General features: G+C 39.4%; 1 protein-coding gene across 1 annotated transcript; it reads left to right on the top strand.

The window, feature by feature from the left end:
- Nucleotides 1-1,703: 1,703 nt before the first annotated feature.
- On the top strand, nt 1,704-14,557 carry LOC101967579 (arylamine N-acetyltransferase 2). Its single transcript, XM_005329280.5, has 2 exons — nt 1,704-1,775; nt 12,907-14,557. Exon 2 carries the CDS (start codon nt 12,912-12,914, stop codon nt 13,782-13,784), a length of 873 nt encoding a protein of 290 aa, XP_005329337.2. The 5' UTR covers nt 1,704-1,775; nt 12,907-12,911; the 3' UTR covers nt 13,785-14,557.
- Nucleotides 14,558-17,846: the final 3,289 nt, after the last annotated feature.

Below are 17,846 nucleotides of genomic sequence, written 5' to 3'. Positions count from 1 at the left end.
ACAGCCTCTGGATGTGGTAGTTTCCCTTGACAGTTCTCACTGGACATCCTCAAAGCCTTCTTCCATTGTATCAGTGATCACAGATTTTTAAATTTGCTAATCTCACTTGTAATATTCTAAGTGCAAAATATCCAGAATTAAGGGAGCAATTGCTATAACTCTTGAACACGTCCCCTCCCGTATACTAACTGAAATGCCCCAGATCCCAATCCCATTATTTTTCTCCTGAGCTTTCCTTTCCCACATCCTGTCAAAAATTTATCTGGCAAGATCTGCTCTGTTTCATTCCTCCATGTAGTGGTGTCCTGGTTAATTTGGGGAAAGTAGCAAAAATGAGAAAGGTCAATAGTATGAAAAAGAGCTGTTCACATTCACTAGTAATCAGAGAATTGAAAATTAGAACCCTGAGCTGTCACCATGGATAAATAAGATTGGCAGACACTGGCAATTGCCAACACCAACTGTCAATCAAGACATAGGGGAAACATGGGAATTCTACATAAGAGGATAAATCTGGTAGTGCTGAGGGAAATTAGGTCTACTAATTCTGCCCCTCAGCACATTGCATTCCTGCAATCCATCCCAGAAAAATCCTCATGATAATCTTCAGACATAATGGGGCAAAGTTTTCATTAAATCAGTGTTTGGAATAACAGGGCAAGGGGGCATCCCAGCTGCCCTTATCCAGGAGAACAACAAGTTAAATACTCTTAGATTGGGTTGCTCTAAAACCAGATCCTGGGACAACAATTTTCTATAAACATTTATTTGGGAGATGATTTGGAGAAACACAAGTGGAGGAGTGAGATCAGGGCCGTTTAAGAATCAGCAAAGATGATCTGTGAAGGCATGAAGCCCAATCACACTGGATAACGTGAGGAGACAGTGTCATGCATGTTTCAGAGAAACCCAGTTGAGCAATTAGAAAATGGGTACACATATTCTCCAAGTCCCCTCATCCTCACTGAGTGGCTGTCCCAGGGACACTGACTGCAGGTCTAACCATCCTGCCCAAGCACAGACTACCAGAAAGCCTTCAGGTAGAGAGTCCAAGCTATAACCAATAAACCAAAGGAATGCATTAGAGCATCAGGTGCCAAAGAAATAACACAAGGCATCAATCATGTTATGAAGACAGTTTTTCAAATGCAGTATAGAGAGAAACATCTAAGAAACTACAATACTGCAAACCAATGTCATTAATGGAAATAAAAACAGAAGAAAATGAAATGTCATATGGACATTTATGTACCATGCATAGACAAAATTCAGATATTATGTGGTGCTGGTGCATTTGGGTACAGATGTAAATTAGAATGAGGATGAGGGAAGAAAGAAAGAAAAATGAAAATAGAGAGGTCTCAGGAATGGGTGAAGACAGTAAGCTTCCACCTTCTTCTACCCCCTCTAGGTTACTGGAACAGCTTTCCCTGTGCCCTTTCCAAGCTTTGAACTTCCACTTCACACTCAGGAAGCCTGGCTTAAGCTCCCAGAGATCAGGAACTATGTGGAACACAAAGGTCCCTCACAGCCTGAGGCATGTGAACCATCAGATAATATAAATCCCCACCCCTCCTCAGGAAAACATGGAAGGAGAGGTCCACTGGGGCACCAGGGAGCCCTGCAACTACATTTCCCAGAGATCCCTGGGTGGACTCTAACCAGACTCTGGGAGTAGGACAATTTGGTAACCAAAGACAGAACTTCCTCTGCAGACCTAGGAGGAGGCAGGACTGCACACAGCCTGGTTCCTGGTCTCAGGCTCTGGTAACCTGGTGAGTGGAGCTCCCCACTGACCTGCAGTGGGCTTTGAAACTGGGGTTTCCTCTGGTCTCAAAGGGAGTGCAGGAGCCTAGATTCTACTCTGCCCTCAATTCCAAGTTCTAAGTTGTTCAGAGAGTTGGGTGGCCCCTGCTTGGAGCTAATGCTGTAAATGCTATGCAGCATGATGATGAATCTAACAGACTCTCAGTTCACACCACCTGGGTGACAGGCGCGGCCACAGCACATTCTAGCAGAGAGAACTTGAACAACTCTTTTAGTGTCTCTGAAGCTCCCTTTCCCATAGTAACTTGGAGCTAATAATGGTACTTACTTAAAGTTTGTCATGCAGACTCAGTCGTTGTATTAAAAGGTGGCAGCATTTAAGGGAAATTCCTCAACTGAATTTCTCTCTTGGAAACCTTGGACAGTACTGTACACTGTCCTCTGTCCTCAACTGGGTGTGTCCCAAGATGTCCAGTTAATCCTGCAGGGAGCAGACTCAACAATCCTGCTCCTTTTGCCTGAACTGATCAGAAACCCCCAATGGTCCCCAATGTCCTGCATGTCTGGATTTTGTTATCTACAATGTCTAGAGAAATTCCTGGGGGAATGTTTACCATGTTGGAAGGAGGCTTAGTGGGGAGGGTCTTGAGAGCTATAAGGGATGAAAAGTCAACTGCTTCACTGTTCCTGAGAGTAGGGCATCCTCCCCGAACACTGACTACAAATGACACAGGAGCAAGGAGCCTCCCTAGGCAAGGCTGCCCAGGAGCCGGGGACTCTGTGCTCTGGACTCTGCTCCTGTCCTCTGGCAGGATGCCCACAGGACAGTCCTCTCGATGGCTCTTTCCTGATAAACTGCTCTCTCCCTTTCCTGTCCCCGCCCCTCCTACTGCCTTAGACACAGAACAGCTGGGCACACCCTGTCCCTCAAAAGGAGCTTTCTGGCTGTCAGCTCTCCAGCTGCCCCTGTCCAGAGACTTATTTCTTGGCCTCACCATCTTCAGCTCTAGCCACTCTTCAGGTTTGCTTCCTGCCTTCAATGGTACCTGTCTCTCCTTCCTGGCCACTGAAGGCATTCCCAGGGAGCCATGGCTGAGAGAGCAGAAGACCTGCCCAAGATTGTGGAATAATAGTCTTTAGCTGTGGCCAGTCTAGCAAGTCCATTTTAATCCAGGTAGTCAAAGGGCTGGTTTTGTGAGTGGCGGGGGTGTGGTGTTAATGCAGTGGAAAGCTATTCCCTTCACTGTGGAAGACACCAAAGAAAATTAAAGGGAAGTGATGGGAAATGAAAAACGTATACATTCAGAAAGAAAAGCAACTCACTAGCTCTGTGTATAACTCTTATATTCACTGATAACAAAAAAATCATGCAGTAAGTGTACAAGATGCCATCGAAGTCACTGCCTAATTGGATTTGTGCTGCGTGTGGCCTCAAGGTGTGACGGCACATCATAAGTAATCTACCTCTGTTCAGTCTGCTTTCAGTTCTTCTTTATTGGGCTCTTGATCACAGCTCCATTTGGGGCAAAAAAATAAGGGTTTCTTTCACCAAAAAGTTGAAAAGCCCTGTCATACCTAAAAGATGCAGAGATTGTAAAAACCTGGAATTGAACGATGCATTCTTCCTATCAACCTGCCCTCCTGGGGTACATCCAAAAGTGGTGGTGTGGGATTGAAGTACCACGGCACGTAAGGGTAAATCACAGAAGCCCATCTACTGAATGTGAACCATTGGAGAAAACAACAGGCATCCAGGTGATGTGCAGAGAAACACAAGCTTTCATGGGCCACTCAGGTCCCTCTGGCCGTGGCCTCACTCTATGTGTCTTAACTTCCTTTCGCACAGAGCCCCCAAAACGACCACCAAGATGACTTAAGTTCAGTTCTTCAAACACAGACACTGAGACAAAGATCCATGGGCAGGTGATTTAAGGAACTGCTGGAGAACCCCAGCTGCATCGGGATGTAAACTACGACTCTAGGCTCTGTCCAGACTCCAGCCAGGCAACCAAACTTTCAAGACCTCATGCAATAAATCTTAACCCCGGGCTGGACTGGCAGGACATCAATCCCTGGAATCAATACTACAGGTTCTTAAATTTAAGGACACTGGCCATCCCAGGAGCACAGGAACACGTTAAAGAAATCTAAAGGACCTAAGTGACTTACAGATAGCATTGTCCCCATAGGGACCTCAGTCCTGAGTCCTCCTGATTCTTTCACCTTTTCTGGGTGCAGTGAGCATGCCCTGTATTGACCCTTCTAGTCTGATGGTGGGCATTAGTCCAATGGGTTCATGTGAATGCTGGGTTTTTTTATTGTTTTATTATTTTTTTTTGGTGTGTGTGTGTATGTGTGTGTGTTGGGGGGAGTGTTTAATTTTTAGATTATTTAGATCTAAAAATTAAACACACACACTCTCCAGATCTCTTCTGGCCCTACCCCTCCCTATTTCATTATACCTACGTTTCATTATACCTTTCCATCATACATTTCAATCATTTAACCAGAATTGATTGGTTAAAAAATTTTTAACTGGGTGCCCATTGGACTGGATGGTTCCAGTGCTTTACATTCCCAAGATAAACAGTAAAATCAAGAGTTTCCAATTGACCTGTACCTAAAGACTTTCCATCACTACTAATGAAATCTGTTTCCTTCGCCTTGTTTCCCCGAGGAACTTTTAAATTTTCTGTCCAACCACACCCCTACTAGGGCCTGACTCCATGAGGTCTGGCACTGCCTAATTGAGGAACTGCTGTCTCCTATATTTGATATTCTAAAGTTTTTATTTTAACAGTTCCAATATGGACAATACTGGATGAGATTTTCCTGCATTGGTGTTTCTCAATCTTCAGATTTAAACTTCCATGTCTTTGTATATCTGTACACACGGAATGGCTTCTTCTATAGTCCTAATGCTCATCACTTTTCCTCTTTGCCCTATTTTAGAAGGAGCAGATGCTCACCAGCACTAGTATTCTGGCCTGTCTTAATTTTCCTTTTGATTTTACTTCTTGGCCATCAGGACAGCTCATTATTACTGCATGTCTCAAGTTGCTTCATGTTTGAGATACTCTTTGCATGCTTATCTCCTTTATGATTCAATGAATAGTGAAAGTAAAATGTTCAAGGCCATCAAGTTCCTTCAATACTTTGTAGACACAGTTCCATGACTTCACCTTTGGATATTTCTGGGGAACATTCTGTCGCCAGCCTGATATTTTCTTCCTTATGAAACATTTTCTTTCTCTGCCAGATGCTTGAGCAATTCTCTTTAATTGTGAATCTCAAAAATGTAACCAGAATGTATTCTAGTGTCAAGGATGTAGAATCAGTGCCTCCCAGAATCTTGTCTCTCTTGTTTTTCAGATTCAGTTTCTTCACTTTTTCATTTGAAACAAGTACTTCTTGATCTTCTGTACATTTTCTTCTGCTTTTTGAGTTCTCCTCTTCAGAAGCACCAAGTGGATTGTTTGCCTCTTTTTTTGGTCCTGCAGCTTCTCTCTGACTGTCATAATGATAACTGTCATGGATGTATCTTTGCCTTGTTGTTTATTTGTTTGGTTTGAGTTATGTTTTCGTTCTTGTTCAGTATGTGGGTTTAACCCCTGGGAATTGCACATGACTGAAGTGCTCTACCAATGAGCAATATCCCTATTCCCGACTGTGTCTTTTTATGAGCTTTTACTATGAATATCAAAGTTTTCTTTTTTATATGATGTTATAGTTTTAATTAGTGTCCTACCAAAGCACACATATTCAAGTCTTGATTCCAAGCCTATGGTGCTTTGGAAGGTGGTAGAACCTTTTAGAGGTGCAATTTCATAGCAGACTTTCCAGTCATTAGTGACATGACATTGAATGGGATATTGGAAAATCTATACCTTGGCAAACAAATTGGTTTCCTTTTGTCGATACACTGCATCGTTGCAGTAGGCTGACCTGAAATGTGATGCGTGAGTTAATCTAGTGGTGGGAATTTCAAGCAGCACAGTGTTCAGGCAGCAGCACAGATATTCCTGACTGGTTTTGACCAGATTTACAGGGAGAATTGGAAGCAAAGAGAAACAGAGCAGGAAGATTCAGAAAACTTGCCATCTGGCCAGAAAAGGAGCATGTGTTTAGTTTTAGGCCAAGGAAGGTATGATTATGACTACCATTAAAAAGAAGTCAAACACTTTGCACTGAGGTGATAGGAAATATGCTTTCAGTGTTATCTCAGGAAACGCCAAGACCTTACCCATCACAAGCCCAGAAATGTAAAAATGCACATGTGTTTCAGAGACTTTTCAGGGAAGCATTTTTTTTTTTTTTTTTTTTAGAAGAAAGCTCAAAAAATGTGATCCTGAAGGTTCTGGACCACTTTGGATCTCATTACTCTGGGGTCGTTCCATCAGGCAATGTCATCAGAGGCCAGTTCAGCTGTGGTTCTAGTGGTAATGAACAGAACTTGCACCAGTGAGACCCTGGCATTTTCCATCAGCTGCTGGGTCTGCAACCATACAGAGCTGGTTACAGGCATGGAATCTCCCACCCAGATTCCACAGGAAAGCCCTGCTGGGGGCTTTGTGGGGAAGAACAGATTCCCTGGAAACACTGCCTGAGGGTGATTCATGAATCTGTTAGAGTGAAGCTAAAGCTGCAAAGGAGACCCCTGGAAGTGAGAGAAGCCAGGATGTGGAATACCTGCCGGGGGAAGCTGCAGACAGGGAGTAGAGAGAGACAGCCCAAGACGTAGTAGCCATGTGGGTCACAGCAAGAAAAGCCACAGGGGTTGCCCAAGCCCGTGGGAGCTCACATCCTACCAGGCTGCCTCAAATACTGGCCATGGAGACTTAGTGTAACAGATATAAAAAATGTCATCGTTTTTGCTTGTGCCACTCTTATTTTACTTTATTTTGACACTGACAATTGAACCCAGGGACTCTTGACCACTGAGCTATAATCTTTTTTACATTTATTTTGAGACAGGGTCTTGCTAGTTTTCCAAGCTGGCCTCAAACTTGTGATCCTCCTTCCTCATCCTCCCAAGTAGCTTGACTGCAAGCATACAGCACCATGCCTGGTCACACCACCCCATTTTAAGCCAGCTTTATTTTGCAATATCGCCCTCTTATAAGGTCACCCCTTTTTTCCCTTTTATTTTCCCTTTATTGTAACTTCTAAAAAAAATCCCTCTTTAAATGACTAAAATATTAACAACTAGCATCAACTATTCCAGAAAAAGGGGACAAGGAGGATAAAACACTGTGCCCCAGATCTTCTCATCAGCCATCTTTCTTCAGGTGAAACCACCTGGTAGTCCAACACAGCATCAGAGTGTGGGCCAAGGATTTGCTAATTCTGTTCTCTAATTAAAAGAATAATAATATTTAGCTTGCATAGAAAAAAAATATGTTTTTCCAGCACTTCACAGGACAAGGGCTTGAGAGATGAAGGTCATTTATAATCACAACAATATTTCAAATACAGCGAAACCATCCCTGAATTACCAAGATGGCTATGAAGTGGCTAGATGAAACTCAGCATATTAACCTTTTGTTCATTATGCACTACTCTGCTTTTGTCCTCATAAAAACCTTTTGTTATGGCTAAAAAATATATGAAAAAATGTTCAATATCATTAGCAATTAGGGAAATGCAAATAAAAAATACACAGATTTCATCTCATACTAGTCAGAGTGGTAGTGATCAAGAATACAAATAATAATGCTGGAGGGAATGTGGAGAAAAAAGGATACTTCTACATTATCAATGGGATGGTAAATTAGTACAACCACTATGGAAATCAGCATGGAATTTTCTCAAAAGACTAGTAATGAAACCTTCATATGATGCATCTACCACTGCTTGGTATTTATCCTAAAGAATTAAAGCCATCATACCACAGAGATGCATGCATACTAGTCATGTTGATAGAAGCACAATTCTCATTAGCCAAACTATGGAACCAGCCTAAGTGTCCATCAGCAGATGAATGGATAATGAAAATGTGGTCTATAGCTGGGCGTGGTGGCACACACCTGTAATCCCAGTGGCTCGAGAGGCAGCCAAGGCAAAAGTCAAAGCCAATCTCAGCAATTTAGCAAGGTGCTAAGCAACTCAGTCTCAAAATAAAAAACAAAAATGGCTGGGGGCTGTGGCTCAGTGATTAAATGCCCCTGAGTTCAATCCCCAGTACCAAAATAAATAAATAAATAAAAAGCGTGTTATATATATATACACACATACACACACACATATAATGGAGTTTTATTCGGCCATAAATAAAAATGAAATTATGTCATTTGCCGGAAAATGGATGAAACTTGAGACCATTACATTAAGCAAAATAAGCCAACTCAGAAGGTAAAGGGTTGGATGTTTTCTCTTATAAGTGGGAGCTAGAGAGGAAAAAGGAAAAGTATGTGTGTGTGTGTATGTGGGGGGACTCATGAAAATCAAAGGGACATCAGTTAGAGAAAAGGGACCATGGAGTGGGAAGCAGGGAGGGAGGGCGAAAGTGTTGGGGGAATGTGGCTGGACAGATTATATTGTTACATTGTGTGCATGTATGAATATGTAACAAAAAGTTCCATCCTTATGCACAACTACAATGCACCAATAAGGAAATGTGGAAAGAGTAAAAAATTTTTTCTTTACCTGAATTATTTGAGATGGCCATTAGGGCAAGTGTCTGGTCATTTTCCTTATCCAGCTAGCTTACTGGAATCAAGTGAAAGAGAGGGAGAGGGAGAGAGAGAAGGAGAAACCTGATTTCCTTCCCACTAACTCTTCCCTCTAAATCCTGGTGGTCATACAGTGGGCAAAAACAAACTTCGAACCGTAACCTTAGGACTTAATGTTCACCCTGCCTGGGTTTTTGTGCCACTTTGGTTGGATCCCTCCATATTAATACTCCATTTTTTCTTCCTTTTGGAATAGGAGTGTTTACCCTATGCCATTTTATCTTGGAAGCATAAAATTTGTTTTTGTTTTGTTTTGTTTTGTTTTACAGATGATCACAAACTCTTGTTTGCCTTGAGTCTCAAAGGAGATTGTGGACTTGGACTTTTGAGCAATGCTGGAACAGCATTTTGATATCTTGGAAATAGACTAACTGCATTTTACATTAAGAGATGGACATAAACCTTTGGCAGCAAGGCATAATCTCCTATTTGTTTAGATAAGTGCTCTCTAAACTCACACGTTTTAAAGGGATGGTCCCTGCCTATCGCATAATTGGAGGTGGTAGAACCTTTAAAAGGTGGAGCCTGGAGGGAGGTTTCCCAGTCATTGGGAGTGCACCTTGAATAAGGTATTGGAACCCCAGGCCCTTCTCTGCTTCCCTTCTGCCATGAGCTGAGCAGCTTCCTCCACCACATGAAAACTCCATAACTATGATGTATAATAAATCTTTACTCTATTTTAGTTGATTATCTCAGGTATTTGTTACAGTAATGGAAAGCTGCTTTATAATGATATTATGCTACATCAATATAGCTTTTCCTGTTTATCATTAATTATGCATTAGCTCTAGACTTTGTGTCCTTAATTACTATTCTAAGTTCTGAAAATTTTCTTTCCATAAGCCACATTGTATCATCACTCTTTTTTCCACTCTTTATTATTGAGTACTTTTTAGGTATTTTATGCTGCCGAGGATCTGTGAAGAACTTTCTATTCAGGTTGATTTTCTTCTTCCATTGCTTGTCTTTTGGACATGACATTTTTGCAAGTTATGTATTACATTCTAATTCCAATTTCATAGTATTTTTTCACTTTGTTTTGTCATCATATTCATGACTGAGTAATTCATTTCTACCAGTTATGTATTTCTTGAATATATTGTGGCTGGTGAGATGTCTGCCTGGGACTGGGCTTGAACTTCTTGATATTTTCTAAGGAGGTGAGAGAGGGTAAATATGACAATAGATATTGTAACAGCATATTTTCTGTGAGTGATCCTTCCTCCTTTTTGGAAACAACATTTCCTTTTATATCCCAATATCTCTTGATAATATTGTCAGGTTAAAGAAGGCCGGGCGCTGCTGCCAGTACATACTGTTGTGTGATGTGTCTGGTGTATATCCTGGTAGCAATGGTTGGCTTGGGACATGGTTCACCTTCTGGCTATTCCCACGGCAGTTAGTCATCTGATTCATTGCCTCTGGGTCTCCTCCTGGTGACTTCCAGAACCCTCAGGCTGAGAGCCAATCAGTGTTGCTTCCATTTCTCATGATTTTACTTTCTACACTGTTCCTAGGCAATTTAGATGGTAACTTCCTCCCGTTCCTCTGTATGTGATTTTTAGGGCTTCTTTATAATTTGTGGTCCAAAATTCTACCCTTTTGTTCTCGATAAAAGTCACGTTATCTATTTTTGAAAACAACTTTTGCATTATTTCTAGAAGTTGCACCAAGAAGAAACATTGTAAGACTTTCATATTAGAACTGACCATCATCCTGTGTTCAACTTACTAAGACAGGTACAAAGTGACTTTCTGAGTTTGCCTTGGGCTCTTTGTATGTTCACATTGCCTCCTTCCAGTCTTCTTCTCTGTTAATGATCAAACTGCAGGGAAAGGGTCTATGCCTGTGCAGAGATGCTACCAATCAACGTGTAAAGCGAGGAGCGTTTTGATTCACTCTTTCCCTGGCAACAACTTTCCAAGTGATTTTAGCACTTGAGCCTGGAATCACAGCTTTAGTAATTCAAAACTGCTTAGGTGTAGTCACAGTACCAAGTATTACTGGGCTAAAACATGTTTCTTGTATGGAGGCCCTCAACAAAAACAGGTTTTGTTCTAAAGGACCTGCAATATTTTGCCTAAAGAAAAAGGATATTCTTTGGAGGAAGAGGAGAGCTGTGCAGGAAGGATGGTAGAAAAAGACAAAAAACACACTTGAAAACAAATGATAGCATTCCCAAAGAAATAGAAAATGATTTCTAGATGTATATATATATATATATATATATATATATATATATATATATATATATATATATATATATATTTGGTTCAGTTCCAGGTGCTAGGGTTTGAACCCAGGGCTTTGCACATACAAGGCAAGAATTTTACCACTGAGCTACATCTCTAGCTCTCTAAAGTGATGTCTTAATAAAAGCTGTATGATCTAAGTCATAATTATAGGACTGGGCATGGATAAAATATCTTTTCCCTTTTGGCTCAGTCTTCTCCTCTCTTCCTTATATACTTAGTGCAGATTCTGAGTTATGGGCCAAAGGAAATCTGGGAGGGTCTAACTAGATACCATTTGTTCTCCCCAGACATGAAGCTGTCTAAAGGTTGAGAAAAGGTGCTAGTTAGTGGGAGGAAGGGTGCAGATGCAAGTTTGGATGAGGAGTAATTCAACTACTCTAACAGACTCAGGGGAAATGTGGCAGACATCAAGAACAGAGAAAGCGGGAAATACCGGCAATGTAAGAAGGATCACTAGATCAAAAAGAGAGAGGGAGGGAGGGAGGGAGAGAGAGAGACAGAGAGAGAGAGAGAGAGAGACGATATCAAGAGGGAAAATAGACACACTTAGCCTATCACTAATTAGCACAGGGGAACCTTGGTACCATGTCATCTGAAGCTGTGGCACATTACAAAGGTCTGTGCACTACTGTCACAAAGTCTCAGGAGATCAAAGCTCTTGGATAGCAAGTTACAAATCCTGGCTAAGTGAAGTAAATGAAGTAAGGGACTCTTTTTTCCCTCATAGTACCTGACTGTACAAATATAGCTCTAGGTTTCATCAAGTTCTTTCCTCATCTTATCTTGTATTATTTTTTTTTTGTTAGTGTTTTTCTTTATAGCTTCTCCCCATAGATTTGATTGATGGGCTATGAGCTTTCAGCCCCACATCAGAAAATCCCTCATCAACATCTATCTCACTAGTCTAGCTGGGCCACGTGCCAATCGTGACCTAAGCATTGGGCCAGGACCAAGATTGTTTTGAACTGGTCCTTCCTGGTTCATGTGACTCTCTGTGAAGCTCAGTAGGTATGGCCCACTCTCCACAAAGCAGCCAGAAAGGTCACTCTGATTATGGCAAGCATTGTCAAGTCATAACACTCCTCTTACCTGCCTTCATTATTTAAATTTTTCATCTCAGAATAAATTCAAAACACCCACAATGTCCATCAAGTCCCTGTTACCTGTCTGCTCTCATCTCAATCCAGTCTTCTTCTCATTCAGTTGACTCCTATCACTCTAGTTTCCTAGATGTTCCTAAAACATTCTAGGCAGCTTCCCACACAGAGCCTTTGCCTTACCTCTGCTAGGAGCAATCTTCCGCATATGTCCACAGAGCCCATTTCTACATCCTTGAGGTCTTCGTGTGCCTTTCTTCAACCACCTTATTTGGCATTGAAACTCTCCCTATACACATGCTCTACCCTTTCTTTGCTTTAGTATTTCCCACAGTCTTATTGCACTCTTACAGATTTGAGAAATGTTGGAGAAGTTTTATTTATCTATTTATTAAATGTGTCATTATAACTTTCACACAATTGTAATATTTTGAAGGGCAAAAGTAGAATTTTTAATTAAATATTTATCTATTTATTTAATTATGGTACTAGGAATTGACCCATGACATTTTAGCATGCATTCTACCAACAAGATACACTTCCAGCCCAGTAAAATATTCATTGAGCCAATCCATCAATCAGTGAATGAATCAACATAAATCTTTGAGTACAGAAATCACATAAGATTCTGCTAAAGGGAAATTTGAGTGGGTCAAGTTCCATGAATGCCAAATACTCTACTGCAGAATTTTCCTGTTTGAATCCAGAACCATTTAGAAGCCTATCTTAAACTCAGGGTTATTTATCACCAAGAAAACCACATCTAAACTGGTTATCATTTGACTCATCATTTAATCTGGATTTCCAGTTTCTAATACTTGAAAGATGGAAGAAATGATCAGACTTTCCTGCTAAGGGTCACTGGGACTTTAGTGAACTATGAATATACATCACTTCATCCAATCAAAGCAAAAGAATTATTATAGATACTTGCAAGCATTATTTGTATCTACATATTTAAAACACATTCTAGCTAAAGTTAGGCTGCTCTTGGAAATCCAAGTGCAAAAGTAGCATAATTTGGTTTTGGTTTTGTTTTTATTTTCCTTTCTTTAGGGACCATGGACATTGAAGCATATTTTGAAAGAATTGGCTATAAGAACTCTAGGAACAAACTGGACTTGGAAACATTAACTGACATTCTTCAGCACCAGATCCGAGCTATCCCCTTTGAGAACTTTAACATGCACTGTGGGGAATCTATGGAGTTGGACTTAGAGACCGTTTTTGATCAAGTTGTGAGGAGGAAGCGGGGTGGGTGGTGCCTCCAGGTCAATCATCTTCTTTACTGGGCTCTGACCACGATGGGTTTTCAGACCACTATGTTGGGAGGATATGTTTACATCAATCCAACCAACAAATACAGCAGTCATATGGTTCACCTTCTATTACAAGTGACCATTAGTGGCAAGAACTATATTGCTGATGCATCATTTGGATGTTCCTACCAGATGTGGCAGCCTCTGGAATTAATTTCTGGGAAGGATCAGCCTCAGATGCCAGGCATCTTCCGCTTAACAGAGGAGGAAGGCACCTGGTACTTGGACCAAATCAGAAGAGAGCACCACATTCCAAACCAAGAATTTCTCAATACTGACCTCCTAGATAAGGAAAAATACCAAAAAATCTACTCCTTTACTCTTGAACCTCGAACAATTGAAGATTTTGAGTCTGTGAATACATACCTTCAGACATCCCCAGCCTCTGTGTTTACAAGCATATCACTTTGTTCCTTGCAGGCCCCAGAAGGGGTTCACTGTTTAGTGGGCTTTACCCTCACCTATAGGAGATTCAACTATAAGGATGGTGTTGACCTGGTAGAGTTTAAGACTCTGAAAGAGGAAGAAGTCGAAGAAGTATTGAGAACTATATTTAATATTTCCTTAGAAGGAAAACTGGTACCCAAACATGGTGATCAATATTTTACTATTTAGGATAAGACACAAAAATCACTCTTTTTTTTTTTACTATAGGTACTTGATCCTTTAATTTATTTTTTCCAAGCATGTGGAAAAGTTTACAAAGTAGACTAATAAGCCCTTTTGTATCCATCACCCAGATCATCAGTGTTCAACTAATGAGCTATCTTATCCTCTGTACCCCCACATTATTTGAAACAAATCCTAAACATATCATTTCTCCCATAAAAAAATGAAAGCATATATACTTGAATTACTTTTTAAAGAAAGCTACACATCTTTTCCAAATTAATCATACAACATGGTTATATTGGGAAATATAGAGCTAGAAAACTCTCCAACATTGATTTATTGCTAAATTCACAGATAATTTTACTGGTAGTGAAGAGAATAGTGAGAAAATAATTTTCATTAATTTCAACCATAATATATCTAATGTCCAATTCTTACAAAATATCACCTATATGATTTAGAAGTGGAATGCAACAAAGAAAAATGAGACATTATTGGTTCTAAAAAGCCTAATAGCCCTCAAGACAAGAGTTAAATCAACAGATAGGAACATGTGATTTGGCACTAAGAGGGTGACACACTACTAATTCCTTCCAGGATTCTTACAGTCACAATCTTCTATGAACTATTTTTCTTAATGTGGAAACAATGATATTGATGTAAGTTTTAACTTATAAATTAAATGATTTATATCTAAAATTAATAAACATGTTATAAAATACATGTCATCTTAAAAAACTCATTTTCTACATAGTATAATAAAACATTGTTGACTACTATAATGTGAATCAAAGTCTTTTTTTTTTGGAAGTTCTAGGATATTATGGAGCTAGGTGGCTTCTGCAAAGGGGTCTTTCTTTCATCCTATTTCTTATCTCTAGTCATATTCTTTTATTTCTTTCACACTTTGCCTTAAAAGAATGAACAAAAAGTTCTTTGTATATATATCTGAGTTCAAAGCATATGAATATCAGGTACTGGATAAACCTGGTTTCTGATTCATCAAGGTTAAACAAGCTTAATAACTACATATTCAGTGCCAGAAATGGTTAAAAAAAATAGAACTGGGAATGTGTTTCAGTGGTCGAATGCTCACCTAGCATGCATGAACCCCTAGGATTGATTTCCGGCTCTGCAAAAAATAAAAGGAAAGATAGTAGGTTAATTATTTATGTGGATGAAGAAATAATTTCAGTAATAAATTCTAGGTCAGCAATTAATAACTGTTATTCCCTATCACTTAATTTCCATTTTGCTAAAATGCTGCTCCCAAGGACAGGGAAAGATGGCACACCAGAAGAAACTACATATCATAACAGCACCCCAAGACTGAAAGAACATAGCAGTTCTTCAGTGGCAAATTGAAGCAGGAAGACAGTGGGGAAACACCGTAGAAAAGCCAGAGAGCTACAGTTTAAAAAAACAACTAACTTTTGACTCGCAAGTAGTTGACTAGGTATTCCTGCAGTTGAACTTTATTTTTTATTTTTAACACTTTGCTTCTTTTTTCTTCTTTCTTTCTTTCTTTCTTTCTTTCTTTCTTTCTTTCTTTCTTTCTTTCTTTCTTTCTTTCTTCCTTCCTTCCTTCCTTCCTTCCTTCCTTCCTTTCTTTTTTGACCCATTCATGGTACACTTGCTTTCAATGGTTAGTGCTCATGCTCTAAGTCAGTATGACACAGAAGTGACTCTACAACCCAGACTGGGGAGAAAATCGTGGCAGCCACAGCAAAAATCGAGTCTGCAGAGTGAAGAAGAGCAAAAGACACTTGCCTTTATAAGTGTGGTCTGAGCTGTGGGATAAGGAGCATGGCTGACAAGGAAAGAAACTGGGAGAGATAAGAGTCAGATGGAAAGCACTGATCCCCATGCTATTGCAAGCACAGAAGAGGCTGGAGTTTAGGCAGACATGTACCACTCCTCTTCCTCTAGCACATGGGCTGAGGCACTCAGAATGAGGCACCCAGATTGGTGTACAAGCAGAGATGGTGAGAGGGCTGGTTAACACCCCTAACAGACTTTCACTCCCACCCATGAATACATAACAAAGCCATTTTGAGAGTTAAGTCTGCTTTGAAGTAGACAACCCTCCATTCACATAGATGACTAGGCAAGGAGGAGGTGGAGCTCATTATACAGACTCCCCTAACAAATTTGGACAATTTGGGTCAGACCTAAGAATAAACAAGCAACAGGATATCTGTGTCTCACAAAATTTCTCATAAAGAGTTTCTAAATTCACAACTGCACAGGAAAAAAAAAACAACTCTATTTCAAAAACCTCAGCAAGAGGAAAACCAAATATATTGCATTAACTACTTGAAATTAACTGTTCCTAATAGATTTCCAATTTTGTGTTTTGCCAGAGTCCCATATAATTTTTTGTAATGCCAATTGATTGGATCTTCTCTTGGTACCTTTTTTTTTTCACTTCTATCTCCATTCAATTCCTTTCTCCTTTATCCATTGGATTTTCCTCTTTTTAATTTCTCTCTTCCCTCCATCCACCCTTTTCTTTCTCTTTTTCTTTTTTTCCTCTATTTTATTTTTTAATCCTTTCTTCCAATTGAATTTAGTATACTCTCATTAATGCTTAAATTTCACAGCTAGTCTACATTATTCCTCATTCACATTCCTCTTTTATCAGCAAAATTGTAAGGACCACTAGAAATAACTGTTATAGCAAATGTTGATATATTATTTGCTCTTAAATTACCACTACTACTGGTAGTTACTTCAAAGTGTCACTGTTGGTTGAAATTAACACTTTATGCTGATCAGATGTGTTGAAGCTAAGATTACACACCCACTCTGGGACTTATTATATAGAAATAACTACTCACTAAATAACCCCCACATAAAAGAAGAAGAAGAAAGCATCTTAACAGATGCTAAAATCCAAGTCCTCTGAAAACAATGAGGAAACAGGCTAATAAAAGTTTATCACTCCCCAATAACTGAATCCCTATCTATTGATGTGGATGAAATGGTAGAAAAGGATTTAAAAATTGATGGTTAAAATAACCAATAAACTAAAAAAAAAAAAAAACCTTAAGGAATGAATTAAGGAACAAAATAGAGGAAGAAAAGGAGTGCTTCAATAAAGACAGATGCTGAGAAAGAACCAAACAGAAATTCTGGAAATGAAAGACTGAATAAATCAAATAAAACAATTTAGTTGAAAGCCTCACCATTAGATTATATCACACAGACAACAGAATCAGAAGCTTTTAAGAAAGTTGTATGTAAACATTTATTCAGCAATACAGAAAACACAAGAACTCAGAGAAGATTAAAGGACAAATTTAAGAATCATTGAAACCAAAGAGGTATCTGAGATCCATGGGTAACCTTTTCATGGAAATAATAACAGAAAAATTTCCAAATCTTGATAATGAGATGGACACCAAGATACAGAATGCATCCCAAACTCAAAGTAGACACTATCAAAAAATAACCTCTCTCCAACACTTTATAGTTTAAGGGCCTAATATATAGAACAAGGATAGAATTGAAAGCCTTCAAAAGGTAAACATCAGGTCATATTTGGAAATACAGCAATCAGAAGTAATTCTGATTTCCAGGCAGAAATTCTAAAATCCTGGGATGTTTGGAATGATATGATACTAAGCCCTGAAAGAAAATAACTGCTAACCAAATTTTCTATATCCTGCAAGCCTATTCTACAGCCTAAAAGAATAAATAAAATCCTTTCAAGGTAAGTGTAAACTAAAAGAATACATAACCACTTTTGAAGTTGGCTTTGTTGGATATGAGAGTGCTATCCCTACATGTTTTCAGGCTCCCTTTACATGGAATAGAATTTTATATCTTTTGGTTATCTTTACCTTGCAAACAACATATATTTGTGTCTTATTTTTTAACACACTTTGCACGACAGGAAATGCTTGAAAAAATACTACACATAGAAGAAATTAAAAACAAACTCCAGAGCTCAAGAATGGACAAATATCATAAGAACCTAGCTAAGCAAATAAAAATAAAACATATTTCTAGATATAAATGACCTACCAAAATTGAATCAAGTGGACATAGAAAATCTAAACT

The sequence above is a fragment of the Ictidomys tridecemlineatus genome, chromosome 14 (genome assembly GCF_052094955.1).
Source record: "Ictidomys tridecemlineatus isolate mIctTri1 chromosome 14, mIctTri1.hap1, whole genome shotgun sequence".
Classification (NCBI taxonomy): domain Eukaryota; kingdom Metazoa; phylum Chordata; class Mammalia; order Rodentia; family Sciuridae; genus Ictidomys; species Ictidomys tridecemlineatus.
Note: the sequence above shows the minus strand (reverse complement) of the source record. Positions and strands in the feature narration are given on the sequence as shown.